Here is a 20,458-nt window from a genome sequence, read left to right on the forward strand (position 1 = left end):
CTGGAGGTGGGCGGTATCACTCGGCCAATTTACTCTTTTCCTTACGATATTTTCTCTTGATGATCCATCCTTTTTCTTCAGAAGTCTCACTTCTCCAGTGGTATCTAATTCCTTAATTGTATATTTTTATACTCCTGGAAAGATTAAAAAAAAAAAAAACCCTACCCCATTCCTAAATCTGGCGGTTTCCTTTTTTGGCTTATATCTTATGTAGAACAATTTTTAAATATTTTTTATAGAATTTATTCACTTTACAATTTATTCATGACTGTAGCCCCCCTCATCTCCTCCTAGCCCTACCCTCACTCCATACTTGCTCCTTATACCCCTCTCCTAGTCCACTAAAAGGGGCAGTCTTCTTCCTCTACTATCTGACCCTAGGCTATCAAGTCTCATCAGGACTTCATGGATCTTCTTCCTCTGTGGGCTAGCAAGATCAAACCACCAGGAGGAAGTGATCAAAGGACAGATAACTGAGTTAATGTTAGAGATAACACCTGTTCCCCTCACTAGGGCACCCACATAGAAATTGAGCTGCCTATGGGCTACATTTGATCAGGGTCTTTAGGTCCTCTCCATGCATGGTCCTTGATTGATGCATCAATCTCTGCTGGGCCCCGAGCTCAGACTTTTTGGCTTTCTTACGTCTCCTTGTGGAGCTCCTATACCCTCCATGTCCTTCTATTCCCCCCCCCATCCGGCCCCCGCCCCCACCGCTTCTTCCACAGACTTCCTTTTTGGTAATAGAAAAAGCATTATCTTTCAATTGAAAATAAAAAATTCTTTTGAAAATTTGAAACTAAATATACCTTTAAGTGTATATACAACTTCTAATATTCCTGAAATTAGCAATTATTCTGTAGAATGTAACAATGAAGATTAGCCATGAAAAAATGAGACTAGGTTATTCCTCCCATTACCCCTCCACAGCAAAGGTCAATAAGTAACATTTCAGTAAGTGACACCTGGACAATTTCATCAATGATGTGTATTTTCATATTTGTAGAGGTGGGAGTCATGGGACAAAGCATCTTCTCTACATGTATGAAATATCTCCTTCATATATATCTATAAGAACTTAATTTACTTCTTATTTTAAGGCAAGTTCTTCCTATATATCCTGGGCAGGCCATGCTCCCACAGGCATGTCATTGTACGTGCATACCACCACACCCAGTGATGTACTTGAATTCATGATAAGTGTTTGTCTATCATAATTGCAATATTAATATTTTCTTAGGACTGAATTCCTGAATATTGTGCAAGAAGTGAGCTGTGCCGAAGACCTTGCTAGATTCACTTATGTTTCTGTCCAATATGAAGTCTCCAATGACTTGCAAGGTTGGAACTTCAACTAAAAAGCTTGCCACACTAACTACATGTGTAAGGTTTTTCTCCAGTATGGACTGCCTGATGGGTACTCAAGCTTGGACGTACACTAAAGGCTTTACCACACTTATTATGCTTGTAAGGTTTTTCTCCAGTGTGAGTTCTCCAGTGACTTGCTAAGTGTGAATTCAGAGTGAAGACCTTACCACGGTCGTCATACTTGTAAGGTTTTTCTTCAGTATGGATTGCCTGATGGGTAGTCAGACTTGAGTACACACTGAAGGCTTTGCCACATTCATCACACTTGTAAGGTTTCTCTCCTGTATGGGTTCTGTGATGATTTGCAAGGTGTGAATTTGCCACATTCCAGACATTTGTAGGGTTTTTCTCCAGTATGGATTATCTGATGGGTATTTAGGTTTGAATGGGAATTAAAGGCTTTCCCACACTCATTGCACCTGTAAGGTTTCTCTCCAGTGTGAATTCTCTGATGAATTGCAAGGCTTGAGGTTTGGCTGAAGACCTTGCCACATTCGTTACATTTGTAAGATTTTTTTTCTCCAGTATGGACTACCTGATGGGAAGTTAGGCTTGAACGCACACTAAAGGCTTTGCCACATTCACTGCACCTGTAAGGCTTCTCTCCAGTACGAACTCTCCAATGTCTTGAAAGATTTGAAGTCTGACTGAAGACCCTGCCACATTCTTCACACTTGTTAGGCTTCTCCCCACTGTGGACTCCACGATGACTTGCAAGATGTGAATTTTGAGTGAAGACTTTGCCACACTCATCACACTTACTGTAAGGTTTTTCTCCAGTATGAATTACCTGATGGGTAATGAGGCTGGAATACACACTAAAGGCTTTTCCACACTCCTTATACTTGTATGGTTTCTCTCCAGTATGTATTCTCCGATGATTCGCCAGGTGTGAATTCTGAGTGAAGACCTTGCCACACTCTGAACATTTGTAGGGTTTTTCTCCAGTATGGACTACTTGATGATTAGTTACGTTTGAACGAACACTAAAGGCTTTGCCACAATCATTACAGTTGTATGGTTTCTCTCCAGTATGTATTCTCCGATGACTTGTAAGGTGTGAATTCTGAGTAAAGACCTTGACACATTCATTACATTTGTAAGGTTTTGTTCCCGTATGATTCCTCTCGTGTACCAAAAGATAAGAACACCAAGAAAAAGCCTTACCCCATTCAACACATGTGTGAAGTTTTTCTCCAATATGAATTTGCTGATGACGTGCTAGAGAAGTATAACTGAAGAGCTTGCCACACTCATTGCACCGATAAGGTTTTTCCCTAATGTGTGATTTTTGTTTTTTCATAAGTAGTGAAGAATAAACATCATCTTTATATTTATGAACAAGCTGTGCTTTGTCATCACTAGGAGAATTTCTGTGAGATGATAAAACTGAAGAGCCATTGCTGATAGACTCAGCTTCATCACCACCAATATTCTCTACAGATGGAAATGGCTGCAGCTCGGGTAGATGGGAAGTGAGCTTAACAGAAGCCCAGGTTTCCTAAGGTTTGTTCCTGTCTCTTTTCTACTACCTTGATCTCTTCTACAGGTGGGTTTAGAAGTCCTTTCACTGTCTTTCCACTGAAACTCAAAATCCTGAATGTCCTTCTGGATTTCTCTGAAGAAAAAATCCTCAGCACCAGTGCTTTTGTATCCTTCTGAAATCACTGCCTGGACAACCTCTCCTGAATCTCCACTCCCTTTTGGTAGTAAGTCTTTTATTATATGTTCAGGAGCGTTGACTAGAAAATATAACAGGTTTCTGATAAAGTACAGACAGATATTCCACACTGAAAAAATTTACAGTAAAACGTTTACTAAGTTGACTTAGCGACTTTTAGAACCATAAAAGGCATTTTTTAATTATCATAAAATGAGTGATTCTGTAATTAAGAGCATGAAATTACATGCAATTTAAATCAAGAGATTTATTCATAATGGATAAAGTTACATAAACCAAGAAAAGAACATTTTTCCATCATATCCTAAAAGTGTATATTAATTGCCAAAAAAAATTTGGCTGTACCAAAAATGAAGGGAAAAAAAAGATATTAGCCACATATTCTGTATAAACACATATTAAAATACCATAAAATATATAATAGAACTTAATAATAGTTAATTTATACAATGACTTAAGTAAGTGGCAATTTTGAAATACAGAACAATAGCAATATGAGATAAAAAACTCAGAAAAAAAAACAATGCAATAACCTCTAAAAACTTACCTAGACCCACTCATGAAAGACATTTTTAACATTAACAAGTAGTGCAAGTCATAATACTCCATAGCAAGCACAGAAATCATTCACTTGTAGATCCTCGTAAATATTACAAAACAATTCTAGAATTCTATGAAAAAGCAATCAGGCAAATAACAAGTACATACATTTGTAAACTGCTAAATGTGGGAACTGGAGAGATGGCTCAGTCGTTAAAAACATGTATTACTCTTGTAGAGGAGCTGAGTTCATTTCCCAACACCAACACTGGACAACTAACAACCACCTGTAGCTCTAGCTCACGAAGATCCAACACTTTTTTTCTGGGCTCTGCACGCACCTGTATTCATACACATAAACTCACACACATAATTTAAAAAAATAAGATAGACCGGAAATAGAATGCCTTTTGTTATTAAATGATAAACAGTTTTTCCTAGGACTTTCTATTGCAGAAACAGCACAAAATAAAAAATTAAAAAAAACATAATATTTAGACATTATACTCCCATGTTTGTATATGTATGCAATGACATCACAATAAAGAAGATGTAACTACAGAACCATTATTATGACAATAAGGCTCACAATAGCCTAGATTTGGAATCAGTCTTCACATATGTCAACAAAGGAAAAAAGAAAATGAGATGCTGAGAAATGGTGGCACACACCATTAATTCTAGCATTCAACTTGGTCTACAGAGTGAGTTCCAGGACAGCTAGGGCTACACAGAAAAATCCTGTCTCGAAAAAAAAAAAAAAAAAAAAAAAAAAAAAAAAAAAAAAAAAAATATGCATTCACCTATATATTAGAGTATTATTCTGTCAGAAAGAATACATGGAATCCTGTCATTCATTAGAAAAACTGACAGAAATAAAGGGTGTTGTATTAGGCAAAATAAAATAAACACAAATAAAAATATGGCACATTTCTCTTACATGTGAAAGTATTTTCTAAAATGTTTTAACAAAAATATTATAAAGTAGAAGATGGTCTATCAGAAAAGAGCAAGGAGAATAAGAGGGTTTAGTAAAATCATCGGAAGGTAAACATGATCAAGGCAAAAAGTACACATTATGGAATGTCTACTGTATCTCACTAATTTAAACAAGTAACGTTAATGACTACACTATAAAATAATACACAAACACATATTTAAACATATTTCAGTGTGTATGTGTGTGTAAAACAAAGTGATAACAATACTGAAAGATATGATCATACCCATAAATTTAAAAAATTTGGCTACTGCCCCTGTTGTTTTATTAAAACTCTGGTCTCACTGACCATATTTCTGCTCTCTGCTTCTAGTTTAATTGAGTTAAATTTTATACAAAAGTGAAAACTCGAATATATGGATAGGGAAATGCAGATATGGCATTTGCCTATATGTATGATAAGAGATGAATAGATAAAGAATGTATGTAGAGATATACAATGAAAGCTCTGATCCCAAATTCCTGTCATTCACATCAAACTGGACAGAACTGGAGTGTGTGTCCCTGAAAACCTCATGCAACAGTTACCTGCTTGGTTCATTTTGTTCAGTAAGATATCCTCCAGGCTAACAGATGTTGTAACAAACAGAAAGCCGTTCTCTTAAAATTAAATAAATATCAAATACAATTCATATAAAATGCACATACACACGCACACACATAAACATATAGGAAGTGCTGGTGATGGTCTATTATATAACTTGGCTACTAAGAATACTACCACAAGAACAATACATACATCCCAAGGAAACATTATTGTGAGTCTTAAGGATCTACACTCAAAGTAGCAGTTTCTGCAAATGAAGGTGATATCTTATTTGGATGAAAATTGACATTTCTGTGATAACAGTATCTTCTATATTATATATCATTTCTTTAAAAAAAAATACCTACTAAAGTTGGGCATGGTGATGCGCACCTCTAATCCATCTACTGAGGGGGCTGAGAAGCCTGTGCGGTACTCATTTCAAAAAAGAATAAAGAAAAAGAAGAATGAAAATACCCACATCTCTAATGGGCAGTGGAAGATGGCAGAGTCCTACCTCAGCTAGGCCCTGCATTTAACCGCCACCCCACTGCCCGCCACACATGCACACACATGCAAACACGCCCATTTTCAAGTGTGCTGTTTTCATGCTACCTTGTTTCAGGTTTCACATTTTGGCTATTAATCCCCTAATGGATATATGACATGCAAAGTCCTTCTCCAAATTCAGAGAAATTCTCAAATTCAAAGAAAATTCCTGATGCTAAGCAAGAAAAGCCTGTTCATTTAGCTCATAGCACCAAAGGTTCTTCTCAGTTAATCACTGGAAGTTTTATTATAATGAAATCAGTGTGGAAGAAGTATCATACTGAGACAGAGGAACCAAAAAGGACGCTGTTACTGTATCACCTAGCAACTCAGCTTTTGAGTGTATATCTTGAAGACTGAAGATGCCATGCCCATGGGATGTTTGTACAATTCTCAGTGTTATTCTTAGTATATAAATTATTTAATTAACCTGTGTGTGTTCACAACCAGTTGACTCTGCGTGTGTATTGTATGTCTTTCAGAAAAAGAAGTTCTAATTGCAACAATGTCTATCAGCCTGAAGAATATTTTAGCGGACAAAATGAATCAAGTATAGGGAATTATTACCTATAATCATCTTAAGCCCATATACTAAACTCTAGTATAAGTATACAATCAAAAACAACCAGGCAAATTTGACACCACCAGAGCAGCTATCCTATGACAGCAAGACTGGAATATTTCAATGTAGCTGAAACACAGAAGAAAATGACCTTAAAGTCAACTTTATGAAGATGATAGAGGTTCTTAAAGAAAAAAAATAGAAAAAAAATCTCTTAAAGAAATCGAAGAACTGACAAACAAAAAATTGGGAAGAAACCAATAAATTCCTTAAAAAATGGCCAGAAAGCCAAGGAGGGGGTGAGGGTGGGGGAAGCAAAGAGGTGAAGGAAACTGTTTAAGACCTGAAAATTCACATAGAACCAAACAAACAAACAAAACACACACACACACACACACACACACACACACACACGCCACCACCTCTACCAACAACTATAAAATAACAAGACTTGACAATCACTGGTAATAAATATCTCTCAGTGTCAACAGAGGTTAATTCCTCAATAAAAAGACACATGCTAACAGAATGGGAACAAACACAAGAGCCATCCTTCTGCTTTCTACCATATATCAAAGACAAACATTACCTCAGAATAAAGGATTGGAAAAAAAGATTTTCTAACCAAACGGACCCAAGAAACAGACTGCTGTAGCAATTCTAAATCTAACAAAATAAACTTCAAGAGAAAAACAATCAAAAGACTTGGAGAAGAACATTACCATACTCATCAAAGAAAAATCCACCAAAATGACATTTCAATTCTTAGCATCTACGTCCCAGACACAAAGGCAACTATATTTGTGAAAGAAACATTACTACAGCTTCAATCACACCATCGAACAAAACACTGTGTGAGAGACTTCAATACCCCACTCTCACCACTGGACAGGTCATTTAGACAAAAATTAAATGGAGCTAACAAACATTATGAAATCAATGGACCTAACATATCTATAGAACATTTCCCCCAAACACAAAAGCACCCCATGGAACACCTCAAAAGCTGACTACATACTTGGTCACAAAGCAATTCTCAACCAATACAGGAAAACTGAAATAACCGCCTGTGTCTTACCAGACCACCATGGATTAAAGCTGGATTTCAACAACAGAAACAACAGAAAGCCTACAAACCCATGGCCACTGAACAATTCTCTACTGAACGATCTAAGGGTCAAGGCAGAAATAAAGAAAGAAAGACACTGAGAATTTTATGAAAATGAAATCACAACATACCCAAACTTATGGAACACAAAGAAACTGGTAGTAAGAGGAAAGTTCATAGCACCGAGTACCTTCATATAGAAAATAGAGAGATCTCATACTAGCAACTTAACAGCACACCTCTAGAACAAAAGGAAGCAAAAAAGCACAAGAGGAATAGACAGCAGGAAATAAGCCAACGCAGGATTTGGCAGAAGAAAGGGAGGTGGAGTTTGGAGTTCACAGACTGGGGTCCAGAGACCACAAGGAAAGGAGGAGACAGGATCAGAGGCGAAGGCAGAACGGCACTGTGGCAGGAACAGCGTGGATGGGGAAGATGGAGAACATTAATAAGTATTTTGGGACCATGGATGGAAGGCAGCTTGAGAGGGCTGGAAGTAAAGTTAGTTTAAAGGGTTGATACCTGCAATGCCCCAGGTAAAGACTATTTTATAAAATACAACAAGTGCCTGTGTCTTTATTTGATTGATAGCAGATTGTATAATATTGCTGTAATCATTCTAGCCTAAAACAAACATTAATTAGGCCATACCTTTTAAATTTACCACAACAGGATGGGAAGGAGAAACAACTGAACCTGGGGGGTATTTGTGGGGCAAACGGGAAACCTAGTGGAATGGAAACTCCATGGAATTTGAGAGTAACCCTAGAAAAGACCCCCTCCTAATGGGGAGCAAGGGGCCTGAACTGGCCATCTTCTATAAGGCCTCAAGTGGAAGGTTTGAGATGGCAACCCAGTCACAAAACCTTTAGCCTATAGTTTGTCCTGCCTCCAAAGTATGCTGGGACTGGAACCTAGCACAATCATCACCAAAAACACCAGAAAGACTTCATCCAGCAACTAATAGAAATGGATGCAGAATCCCACAGCCAAACATTAGGAAGAACTTAGGGAGTCCTGTAGAGGAGGGGAAAGAAATGGGGGAACCAGAAGTGTCAGGGACACACCAGAAGAACATGGTCCACAAAATCAATTGCCTGGGACACTTACAGAGATCAGGGAACCAGTACGGTTCCGACCTAGGTCCTCTGGATATATGTATGGCTAAGTAGCTTGGTGTTCTTGTAGAAATCCTATAGGAGCAGAGGCTGTCCCTGACTCTTTTGCCTACTTGTGGGATGTTTTTCCTCCTCCTGGGTTGCCTTGCCCAGCCTTAATGTGATTGTATGTGCTGGGTCTTTTTGTAGCTTGTTATGCTGTGTTTGGTTGATATCCTTGGTAGACCTGCTCTTTTCTGAGAGGAGGGAGAGAGCTGTGAATCTGATGTAGAGGGGAGGTAGGGGTTGAGGGGGAAGGCTGGGGAGCGGGGAGGGAGTGGAAACTGCAGTAGAGATGTAAAAAAATAAAGTAATACAAAAAAGAAAAAAAGAGAGATAGAAGTAAGCTTAGTGCCATGGCACAGGCATTTATAATCTCAACATTTTAAAGGCTGAAACAGGAGGATCTCTACATGTTTGAGGCCAGACTATCCACTGAAGTCAGCGCTGGAGTGGATTATGTTATACTTTACTATTTTACGTGTTTATGTGTTTGCTAGCATGTATGACTGGGTACCATATGTGTGCTTGGCACGTAAGGAGACCAGAAGAGAGTGCCAGATCTCCTGACACTGGAGTTACAGATGGTGGTGAACCATCAAGTAGATGCTAGGAATCCAACAGAGATCTTCTAGAGGAGTATCAGTGCTTTGAACTGCCGAGTCATCTCTCTAGTCCAGTAAAAATCATTTTACAAATGGGCAAACAAACAAAAAAGCTGAAAGTACAGCTCAATGGTAGAGTTTATGCCTAGAATCCACAAGGTCCCATGATCACTCCTTACCAATAAAAATACGCAGAAAAACAAAACATGAAACAAACCCATTTTACCCAACATTTGCAATTATCAAGAACATCGTTTTCTTTAGAGGGTTGGGGTTGGGGGAGGATCCCAGCCAGGTGTGAGGCAATCAGCACTACACAGTGAGAGGTACAGATGGAAAACAAGGCGGTGGGACGGACGGCACATAAGGAGGTTTGCGTAAAACCAGCATGTGATATGATTAAAACACAGAACAAGGTAAACTTGGGCATGGATAACCGTACTGTAGTCCATCATCAGAGTCTCAAGAAGTATGGACTCCAACAAAGGACATTCTGCTTCTCTTTTGGAAATGTACAACAGCACTCGACTCTGAGAGTGGGCTAAAAACAGAGCTCAGCGGTCAAGGGTACTTGTTCCCCACACTTACACTGGGTAGGTAACTTCCAGTTCTGGGGTACCTAATTTGCCCCCCCTTGTGTTGTCTGCAGGCATACCTGTGCTGCAGACGAACATGCAAACACACACAGACACATAAATAAATCCTTGGAAAATAAAAAGGAACTATAAAATGATACTGAAGCAATGTCTACTAGGCAAATGAACAGTTACCCCCTGCCAATGGAATCTCCCTCAGGGATACACAGATTTAACAACACGTGGACCATAAGAAATCCAAATACCTTTTGGATTTTAGCAGTGAAATTTGAGATGGTATGACAACACTGGAACCACCGAAGAAGGCAGAATTCTTACACCAAGTAATTCATAGCACCTGTTTATCAGCATCCACATTCGACCAAAATATAGGTTCACAGCGATCAAGACTTATTCACTGAGAAAGTATGAGGGCCGGAGTTCACATCCCCAGCATCATGGAAAAGCTGAATGTGTTTGCAAACTCAGTGCTATATGGATGGAGACAGACAATTCCATGGACTTTAAGCAATTCATGAACTACAGATTCCATGAGAAATACTGTATCAAAATAGAAGAGGTAAGACACTGAGGAAGATGTCTGATTTGACCTCTGGCCTCTAAACACACCTACACACAAGTACACAATTCACATGAACAATGTACACATTGCACACACACACAGAGATGAAAGTCCGGTTTGCACCATCACATCAGCACTCAGGAAGACACCCTGAACCACACAGGAAGATATGCTTTTTAACCAAACAAAAACATGATATCTTAATGGTGAAACAAAACACCCTTTAACCCTCTTTTTTTTTCTAGTTGTTGAGATGTTCTCTTGGAAATAATGACTAGGCAGAATGTGATTTCCCATGAAGGTCTCCCTCAGAGGGTATCTGTGCACATTAACATACGACTTCCATGTGCAGCTTCTTTAACTTATACGAGAGCTAACAGTTCACTCAGATATGATCCTAGGCCATCCTTCCTACCCAACAACACAAAGGCTGCTCCTAGGATACACTCAGTAGTAGCTTCTTCCATGTTCTATATGACAAGATAATTGTGAGATAAAATCTAGTGGGTAAAACAGTGGTAAGAGAAAACATAAGAGCAAGAGCACGTGACTTGTCTACACGCAGTGTACGACAGCAGCTTCCATGCCTAACACTTCAGGAAGCACAAAATTGACGGGGAAGTGGGGCAGGGATGGGGACTGTGGTAATGGAGGGGGAGAGAGTAGCTAAACGTACCTGAGTGACAGCCATCCCTGGCTCTTTCTGTTTCCTCTTTCTTCTCCTTCTCTTCTCCTTCTCCCAGGTTCTTCCTTGTGTAACATGAGTGTTTAGAAGTCAGTCCTGAATATCAAAAGCACACAATTAAATATATCACATACTTGCAAGGATATAATAAAAACCCCTATTCTGGTAATAAATAAATAAAGCATGTGCATAGCGGCATACACATACAATCCTAGCGCCCAATCCCTAGACAACATACTGATTTCTAGGCCACATGGAACTAGTAGAACTGTCTCTCAAAATGGTAAAAAATATAATGTTAAGAATTAACACAACCACTTCCTGTCCCCTTTGGAGATGAGGACCTACTATACAGCCCAGGCTAGCCTTGAACACATGACCCTCCTGCCTCAGTTTTCTGAACGCTGGGATTACAGGTGTTTGTGAACCAGCTCAGCATGACACCCACTTCCTGTGGCGTAACCACAGCAACTGGGAGGACTTCACCAAGCAGAAATTCAGGTGTCTACGCCCCATTACACCTAGGGGGTGGAGAAACAATAAACCACTATAAGAGGGACAACAGGAGACTTGATGCTTCTCTGCAGAACTTGATCCCATCTCAGAAAGATCACGCATACAAGGCTATCACTGAACACACCCCAGAATGCACACATGTATACACACAAACACAAAGAACCACACAGACACAAAAGAAGTAAAGATAAGCAGTTATTCAGCTAACACTTCAGAAGAGCGCAGCTGCCCTCCTTGACATGCTGAAGTTTACAGGAGGTTCTTCCGGAATGTTCTCTCGTTTCCTGTTCTGTATAATGGGTAAAACTAACCAAAGAGTTTCCCTGAGAATCTAGAGCCCAGCAAGCAGATTAGTGGCACCTGTGATAGCAGGTTCTATCCAGGACAAGAGACTTGGAATGAAAAGGGGACAGTGGTGTGGGATTGTGGCATCTGATACTATCTTCAGGTAGTGAAACAGTTATGAGTTAAATCACACGACACTAATTTGGTGTCTGACAAAGAGCTGCCTGAAGAAGAAAAACACAACCCATTTAGGATGGCCAGGGCCAATTCATTCTGTGCTAAATGTTAAGTGTTAGGGGAAAACAATCCCACAACTCCTCCACACCACACCCGTCACAGAAAGACGACTCTGTCTAAAGGCATCACCCCACCGTGTTCTGGCTGTATAAGAACTATCCAGTAAACCTCTAACCTCCACAGTATTTACTCATTTAGAAAGCGTCTTAGTTATCTGTTCCAGCCTGCCTTCAAAGTTCCATCTTCCATCCTCAGCTTTCTTCCCACGTGCTGGGATTACCGCTGTGCCTCTATGCCCAACACAATCCCAGTTAACTTTGAACCCTGTGTGCCCTTCAAATACACAGGGTATTTGCAATTCTCTTAAACAAAAGTTAAGTTTCTTGACTATCAAAGACAAGCTCAGTAGTAATAACCTTTGTATCCCATCAACTCCTCCCTTATCCAGCCTGCCCCTCCCTCATTCTGTACCATCTCATTCATACCTTCTGAAGGAGCTCTGCCAGCTCGTGGTGACCATGGCTTGGGTAGGCCTGCCCTTCTCCCGGATTCCCTCTGCCTGACTAAAAACTGTTGGATTACATTGCTAAAGCTAGCCTCCAAAGTCTAATCCCTTATTTAGACAATTCCTCCTCCTGAGGCTGACTAGCAAGGTCCAGCTACCAAAGTATTGAAGTCCAGTAGTCAAAAGCCTCCTCTGACTATCTAACATGCCTAATTAAAATTAAATGCCTTGTCCTAACACGTGGGTTTTCATTTTATCTTTATAAGCCACCATTTGCCTATGGGCCACGCGTCTCCTCTGTATCCACTGGCAATCCCTTGTCCCACTCTACAACAAATAACCCTTACCTCTCTCCTTTGCCCCCTTTCTCCCATCTCCTTTGTTCCCTTTTCCTTTTGCTTCTTCCTCTATCTCAGGTCTTGATCCCTTATCTCTGCCTTCTGACCTCTGGGGCAAATAAATCTCTGTGCTGAGAACTTGGTTTCAGGGGTCCTGAGCGGAGGCTTTTCCTGTGGCCTTCCATCTCCAGCTTTTCTCTTTCTCCCACTCCCCTCAACATTCTTTCAGCCAGGCTCCTTTCTGCTCCCCTCTTGCAGCCCGCATTTCCAAACCCTGCTTTCTCTTTTCCTTCGAATTTGGCCGGTTATCCCGCCGCACGCTGCTCCTCTGCCACTACATCACCTAGCAAGGCCCGCACAAACGCCAGTCATGTCTCCTCCCCCTCGCAGAAGCATCTGAATCCCTGTCTCTGCTCTTTCCTGGCTGCTTCCTCTCTGGACGCCCCTAGCCTGGCTCCGCTGCCTTCTCTCTCCCACGTTCCTACTTCCTCAGTCTCTCAGCTCTCCACATCTCCCTAGGTGGAGCTGTGCGTGCAGGAGGAGCGTTCCAAGGCAGAGGAACGTGCTGCCACTGCAGCTTTAGACAGGTAACGGGTCTACAAGCTCTGGGAAGACTCTTCCAGCTACGCGATTTAAGCTGCGCAGAACTATTTCCGGGTCGCTGCGGAAGTGCATGCTCTGCTATCTGGGTCAGTTTCAGGAAACTAGTTGGGGCCAAAGACTAACAACAAGCTGTCGCCTGTACAGAATAATGAAATGCACTAAGCTTTCCTGGTGTTTCACAATTTCAAATTATTTCCAGATGCATAATTCACTTTTAAGTATATGATAAACGTGGTCCTTTTCACCCTCTGCTGCTGTCCCTTGTACCCCACCTCCTCCTGCTGAACCTTTGAATATATGCATATGTTGGTAGACAGTCTTCTTTCCGTTCATCCTGTTGAAAGCAGTCTCTGATAGCCTGTACACCCTCCCTCATATAAAATAAAAGAGATTTATCTCAAGTGACCTTCAAAACATGTCTAAGGGTAGGCTGACCCCCTCACTCTGAAGCTGAGGAAAAAGGATAGCAGACAGCCAAGGATACTGAAAACACTGTAATGTTCTTGAGAACACCTAGAAGGTGAACTCTTCCCACAAGGCTACTGTTATGGTATTTAAGTGCCTGGGGTGGTCGGAACCCGAAACTCGAAGCACATCCGTAGAGCAGATCTGCTTGACTTGGCACCTTCTTGTTTGTGAACTCCAGTGACGCTTTTAGAAAGACTTCTACGAGGAGGGGCCAAGATGGCGGCGCCGGGAGAACACCATGTCTGAGAAGCGGGACAACACACTTTGTGCAGCGACCAGGAGACTGAACTCTGGGCCCTAAAACAACAGCTATCATGTTTCCCAGGTGAGGGGAGGCTCCCACGGCGTGGGAATCGGTCGGGTCCACTCTCGGCTGCCCAGCCAGAACCAGGAAGAGAACCCGGCTAACGCGGACTTTGGGTCTCCGGGCTGGTGCCGCAAGCCTGTGTGTCCCAATCACTTTCCCAGGCTGATCGGTGGGCACAAGGGGGCCTGAGGCTGGGAGTTCCAGTCGCAAAAAAACCCACAGGGAAGGAAAGTTGCCAGACTGCTCACGGGTCACCCACTCTTTCCCTGGAAGGTCTCGCTGACCTCGGGTACCCGCCGCATTCACAACTGAGCTCCTGCCGTGCACGGAGAGCAGCTGCGCACCCAGCTCAAAATCCCTACTCCCTCTTGGGAGGAGGCAGGAGGCGGCCAGCAGAATCTGCCACATACCACATTGTCTGTACCCCAACCCGAGATCGGGGCTGAGAAAATCCAATCCTTTCGGGCACTCTCCCAAACGCCGCCATAACCCTGCTGCAGCTGAGCAGAAGGATAAAGAGGCACACAGCGGCTTCACAGTGCCAGAACTCCAGTGCTGCCGGCTGCTCCTAGCAAACAAACTACAGCTTGAGATCTGGGACTGTGGTCATTCTACACGTCCTGAGATTCTCCTGGGTCCAGCGCAATAAGGTCTAGCAGCAAGTTCTATCACCGGCGCCCCACCCCCCGACCCCTGGCAGAGAATCGCCGGCTCAGGATCCGACTGAGAAGCCCCAACCCCTGCTAGCACTCCCCTGAGAGCACCTCCATAAGCTTGCCCTAGCAGAGGGGAAGGTCAGAGGGGAAGGACAGAGAGGCAGCCTGCCAAGGACACAGCACCCTCTCTCCAGCTCACCCAGCAGCCCCTAGCAGAGAAACCCAAGCTCTGGATCTGAGGACACTCGACCCTACCTGGTACTCTCTCGGGATCAGCAAACATAGATTCTACTGCCAGGCTGCTTCTGGCAGAGAGATCTGGGCCTGGGATCTGGGATTGAGTACACTCAACCTAACTCTTTCCCGCGCCACCCAGGGACCAGTCAACATAACCCATCCCGGCAGAGGGAAAGGACAAAGAGGCAGCACACAGGAAAGGTGGACACCAAGTCCTGCGGCCACAGTGTCACAGAGCTGACTGTTAGCCTACCCGTGCACTTTCGCAGCAGGACCAAATCAGAGAGTAGTGAGCAAGGGGAACCCCTGTGCATTCCAACGGGTCCTGCAAGAGAGTGAGTGAGCCTTCTAGGCAGAGTTTGCCCCAGACCCAGGGCCTCTCCACAGAAGCAACCAGACGAGATCCCTGCCACCCATACCCCTAGTGTGGGCATCATAGGGATTCTTGGGATAGCGACCCCAACATTGAAGTCTCTGCCTTGCGGGTCCACCAGTGTAATCCAGGCAAACAATCCCTGGATCTCAGTCAGAACCTTGTAATAGTGGCTTGCAGGCCACTGCAATAGTCAGAGAATCCGTGCATGCACACTGCGCCCGCTAAAAGCGCATGTGAATAGCGCCAGCGTCACATTCCTTACTTAGGCAAAACTGAAACCACAGTGTACACTCCCAAACCAGTGAACCTCTCTCATCTTCCTGAAAAAACAGTCCAGAAAACAGAAAGAGAGGATCATAGCCTGAACTACAATCTCGAGGAACAAACAGTGAGGATTATAAATAACCAGATGGCTAGAGGCAGATGTAAGAACACTCCCAACAAAAATCAGGACATAATGACCTCACCAGCAACCCCACAAAACAATGGACACTTCAATTCACTAGATATACAAGAAAACGACCTCAAAACTATGTTTCTCCAGCTAGTAGAGGCCCATAAAGATGAAATGAACAAAGCCCTCAGAGAAATTGAGACTAACCAAGAGGAAACAAATCGTGCTCTCAGAGAAATGACCACGAAAATTGAGGCAAACAAAGAAATGCACAAAGCTCTCAAAGAAATGTCCACCCAAATGAAGGCAAATAAAGAAGAAATAAACAAAGCTCTCATAGAAATACAGGCAATTATACCCAAAGAAGTAGAGGCACAATTAGTGATACATAGAGAGGAAATGGACAAAAAAATAGAAGCTATCATTGAAAAGCAGGAGTCCACATTCAAACAGATGAAGGAAATGGTGCAAGACATGAAAACAGAATTAGAATCAATAAAGAAAACACAAATAGAGAAAAACCAGGAGCTGGAGAACATAGAGAAAAGATCAGGAACTACAAAGGTAAGCATCACCAACAGAATACAAGAGATGGAAGAAAGAATCTCAGGAGCCGAAGATACACTTGCGGAAATTGACGCGTCTCTCAAAGAAAAAATAAAATCAGAAAAGTTCCAAACACAAAACATCCAAGAAATCAAGGACACCATGAAAAGACAAAACCTAAGAATAACAGGAGTAGAAGAAAAAGAAGACATCGGGCTCAAAGGTCCAGAAAATATTTTCAAGAAAATTATAGAAGAAAAATTTCCCAACTTAAAGAAGGAGATGGCCATAAACATACAAGAGGCCTACAGAACACCAAGTAGACTAGACCAGAAAAGAAATTCTTCACGTCACATCATAGTCAAAACACTGAACCTACAAAACAAAGAAAAAATCCTAAAAGCAGCAAGGGAAAAAGGCCAAGTAACATATGAAGGTAGACCTACCAGAATCACACCAGATTTCTCAACAGAAACTATGAAAGCCAGAAGGACCTGGACAGAAATCATACCGTCCTTAAGGGACCACAGATTCCAACCCAGACTACTATACCCAGCAAAACTTTCAATCAACATAGACAGAGAATTCAAGATATTCCAAGACAAAACCAAATTTAAACAATATCTACATAGTAACCCAGCTCTACAGAAGTTACTAGAAGGGAAACTCCAAACCAAAGAAAACAACTACATCTAAGGAAACAGAGGAAATAGATAACTACACAACAAAAAAAATGCAAAAGAATACAAGCAATGAAACTCAGTGACACCACCAACCCCACATCTAAAATAAGTAACAATTGTTGGTCACTAGTTTCTATCAACATCAATGGACTCAACTCCCCAATTAAATGACACAGACTAACAGAATGGTTGCAGAAACAGGATCCATCATTCTGTTGCATCCAAGAAACACACCTATGCAACAAAGATAAACACTACCTCAGAGTAAAAGGCTGGAAAAATGTCTTTCAAGCAAATGGTTCCAGAAAACAAGCGAGAGTAGCCATCCTAATATCTAATAAAATAGACTTTCAACCCAAGTTAATCAAAAAAGATAAGGACGGCCACTATATTCTCATCAAAGGAAAAATCCACCAAGAGGACATCACAATTTTGAATATCTATGCCCCAAATACAAGAGCACCTACATTCGTAAATGAAACAATATTAAAGCTTAAATCACACATTGATCCTAAAACCCTAATAGTGGGAGACTTCAACACTCCACTCTCACCAAGGGACAGATCAACTAGACAGAAAACAAATAGGGAAATAAAAACACTTACAGAGACCCTAAATCAAATGGACCTAATAGACATCTACAGATCTTTTCATCCAAACTCAAAAGAGTATACCTTCTTTTCAGCACCGCATGGAACCTTCTCCAAAATAGACCACATAGTTGGTCATAAAGCAAGCCTCAACAGATACAAAAAGATTGAAATAATCCCTTGTATTCTATCTGACCACCATGGACTTAAGCTGGACCTCAACAACAACAGAAATAACAAACAGCCTACACGCACATGGAAACTGAACAACTTGTTACTCAATGACAGCTGGGTTAAGGAAGAAATAAAGAAATTAAAGACTTCCTAGAATTCAATGAAAATGAAGGCACAACATACCCAAATTTATGGGACACATTGAAAGCAGTGCTCAGGGGAAAATTTATAGCACTAAGTGCCTGCAAGAAGAAATTCGTAACAGCACATACAAACAACTTAATGGCCCAACTGAAAACCCTAGAAAAAAAAAAGAAGCAGATATACCCAAGAGGAGCAGATGGCTGGAAAGAATCAAACTCAGGGCTGAAATCAATCAATTAGAAACAAATAAAACTATTCAAAGAATCAATGAAACAGAAAGCTGGTTCTTTGAGAAAAATCAACAAAATAGACAAACCCTTAGCCAAACTAACTAAAAAGCAGAGAGAATCTATCCAAATCAACAAAATCAGAGATGAAAAGGGTGATATAACTACAGACACTGAGGAAATTCAAACAATCATTAGGTCATACTACAAAAGCCTATATGCCACAAAATTTGAAAACCTAAATGAAATGGACAATTTTCTTGATAGATTCCATCTTGCAACATTAAGTCGAGATCAGGTAGAAAGACTGAACAGCCCTATATGCCCCAAGGAAATTGAAGCAGTCATTCACAGTCTCCCCTCCAAAAAAAGCCCTGGGCCAGATGGTTTCAGCGCGGAATTCTACCAGACCTTCAAAGAAGTGCTCACACCAATTCTCCTCAAACTATTCCACAAAATAGAAACAGAAGGAACATTACCAAACTCATTCTATGAAGCAACAGTCACCCTGGTACGTAAACCACACAAAGACCCAACAAAAAAAAGAGAACTTCAGACCTATCTCTCTTATGAACATTGACGCAAAAATACTCAATAAAATACTTGCAAACCGAATCCAAGAACACATCAAAGATATCATCCACCACGACCAAGTAGGCTTCATCCCAAGCATGCAAGGGTAGTTCAACATACGGAAATCCATCAATGTAATCCGCCACATAAACAAACTGAAGGAGAAAAACCACATGATCATCTCCTTAGATGCTGAAAAAGCATTTGACAAAGTCCAACACCCATTTATGTTTAAAGTCTTGGAGAGATCAGGAATACAGGGTACATATATAAACATAGTAAAGGCAATATACAGCAAGCCTATAGCCAACATCAAACTCAATGGAGAGAAACTTAAATCAATCCCACTGAAATCAGGGACAAGACAAAGCTGCCCACTGTCTCCATATCTCTTCAACATAGTACTTGAAGTCCTAGCCAGAGCAATAAGACAACTAAAGGCGATCAAGGGGATACAAAAAGGAAGAGGTCAAAGTGTCACTATTTGCAGATGATATGATAGTATATATGAGCGACCCCAAAAATTCAACCAGAGAACTCCTCCAGTTGATAAACACCTTCAGCAAAGTGGCAGGATACAAAATCAACTCAAAAAAATCAGAAGCCCTCCTGTATACCAAAGACAAAAGGGCCGAGAAAGAAATTAGAGAAACAACACCCTTCACAATAGCCACTAATAACATAAAGTACCTTGGGGTGACACTAACCAAGCAAGTGAAAGACCTGTTTGAGAAAAACTTCAAGTCTCTGAAGAAAGAAATTGAAGAAGATCTCAGAAGATGGAAAGATCTCCTGTGCTCATGGATTGGTAAGATTAACATTGTGAAAATGGCCATCCTGCCAAAAGCAGTCTACAGATTCAATGCAATTCCCATCAAAATACCAACTCAATTCTTTACAGACCTTAAAAAAAAAAGATTCTCAGCTTCATATGGAGAAACAAAAAACCCAGAATCTCCAAAACGATCCTGTACAACAACAGATCATCTGGAGGTATCTCCATCCCCGATCTCAAGTTGTACTACAGAGCAATAATAATAAAAACTGCATGGTATTGGCATAAAAAGAGAAAGGAGAATCAATGGAACAGCATAGAAGACCCAGAAATAAACCCACACACCTATGAATACTCGATTTTTGACAAAGAAGCCAAAACCATTCAATGGAAAAAAGACAGCATCTTCAACAAATGGTGCTGGTCCAACTGGATGTCCACATGCAGAAAAATGAAAATAGATCCATATTTATCACCCTGCACAAAACTAAAGTCCAAGTGGATCAAAGACCTCAACATAAAACCAGATACTCTAAATCTGTTAGAAGAAAAAGTGGGGAACAGCCTAGAACTCATTGGCACAGGAGACAACTTCCTGAACAGAACACCAACAGCACAGGCTCTAAGAGCAACAATCAATAAATGGGACCTCATGAAACTGAAAAGCTTCTGTAAAGCAAAGGACACTGTCATCAAAACAAAACGACTGCCTACAGATTGGGAAAGAATCTTCACTAACCCTTTATCTGACAGAGGACTAATTGCCACGTCCGTTTCGCCAGCTGCGCAGGCTGCAACAGCCCTGTGACAAGCTTGGTGAAACCTGTAGGAGCATGAAGTTCTCCAAGGGGATGGATAAGGCTCTGAAGCCTGGACATTTGTTTA

At 41.4% G+C, this 20,458-nt stretch overlaps 1 protein-coding gene across 1 annotated transcript in view; it reads right to left on the reverse strand.

The window, feature by feature from the left end:
* Window positions 1-1,296: 1,296 nt before the first annotated feature.
* Window positions 1,297-20,458, reverse strand: part of LOC129691521 (zinc finger protein 160-like) — a 30,836-nt gene continuing 11,674 nt past the window's right edge. The window contains 2 exon segments of the mRNA XM_055627687.1: window positions 1,297-1,687; window positions 1,689-2,805. Coding sequence (XP_055483662.1) covers window positions 1,297-1,687; window positions 1,689-2,805 — 1,508 coding nt within the window.

This window comes from Psammomys obesus, unplaced genomic scaffold (assembly GCF_907164565.1).
Source record: "Psammomys obesus unplaced genomic scaffold, mPsaObe1.curated_primary_1811, whole genome shotgun sequence".
Classification (NCBI taxonomy): Eukaryota; Metazoa; Chordata; class Mammalia; order Rodentia; family Muridae; genus Psammomys; species Psammomys obesus.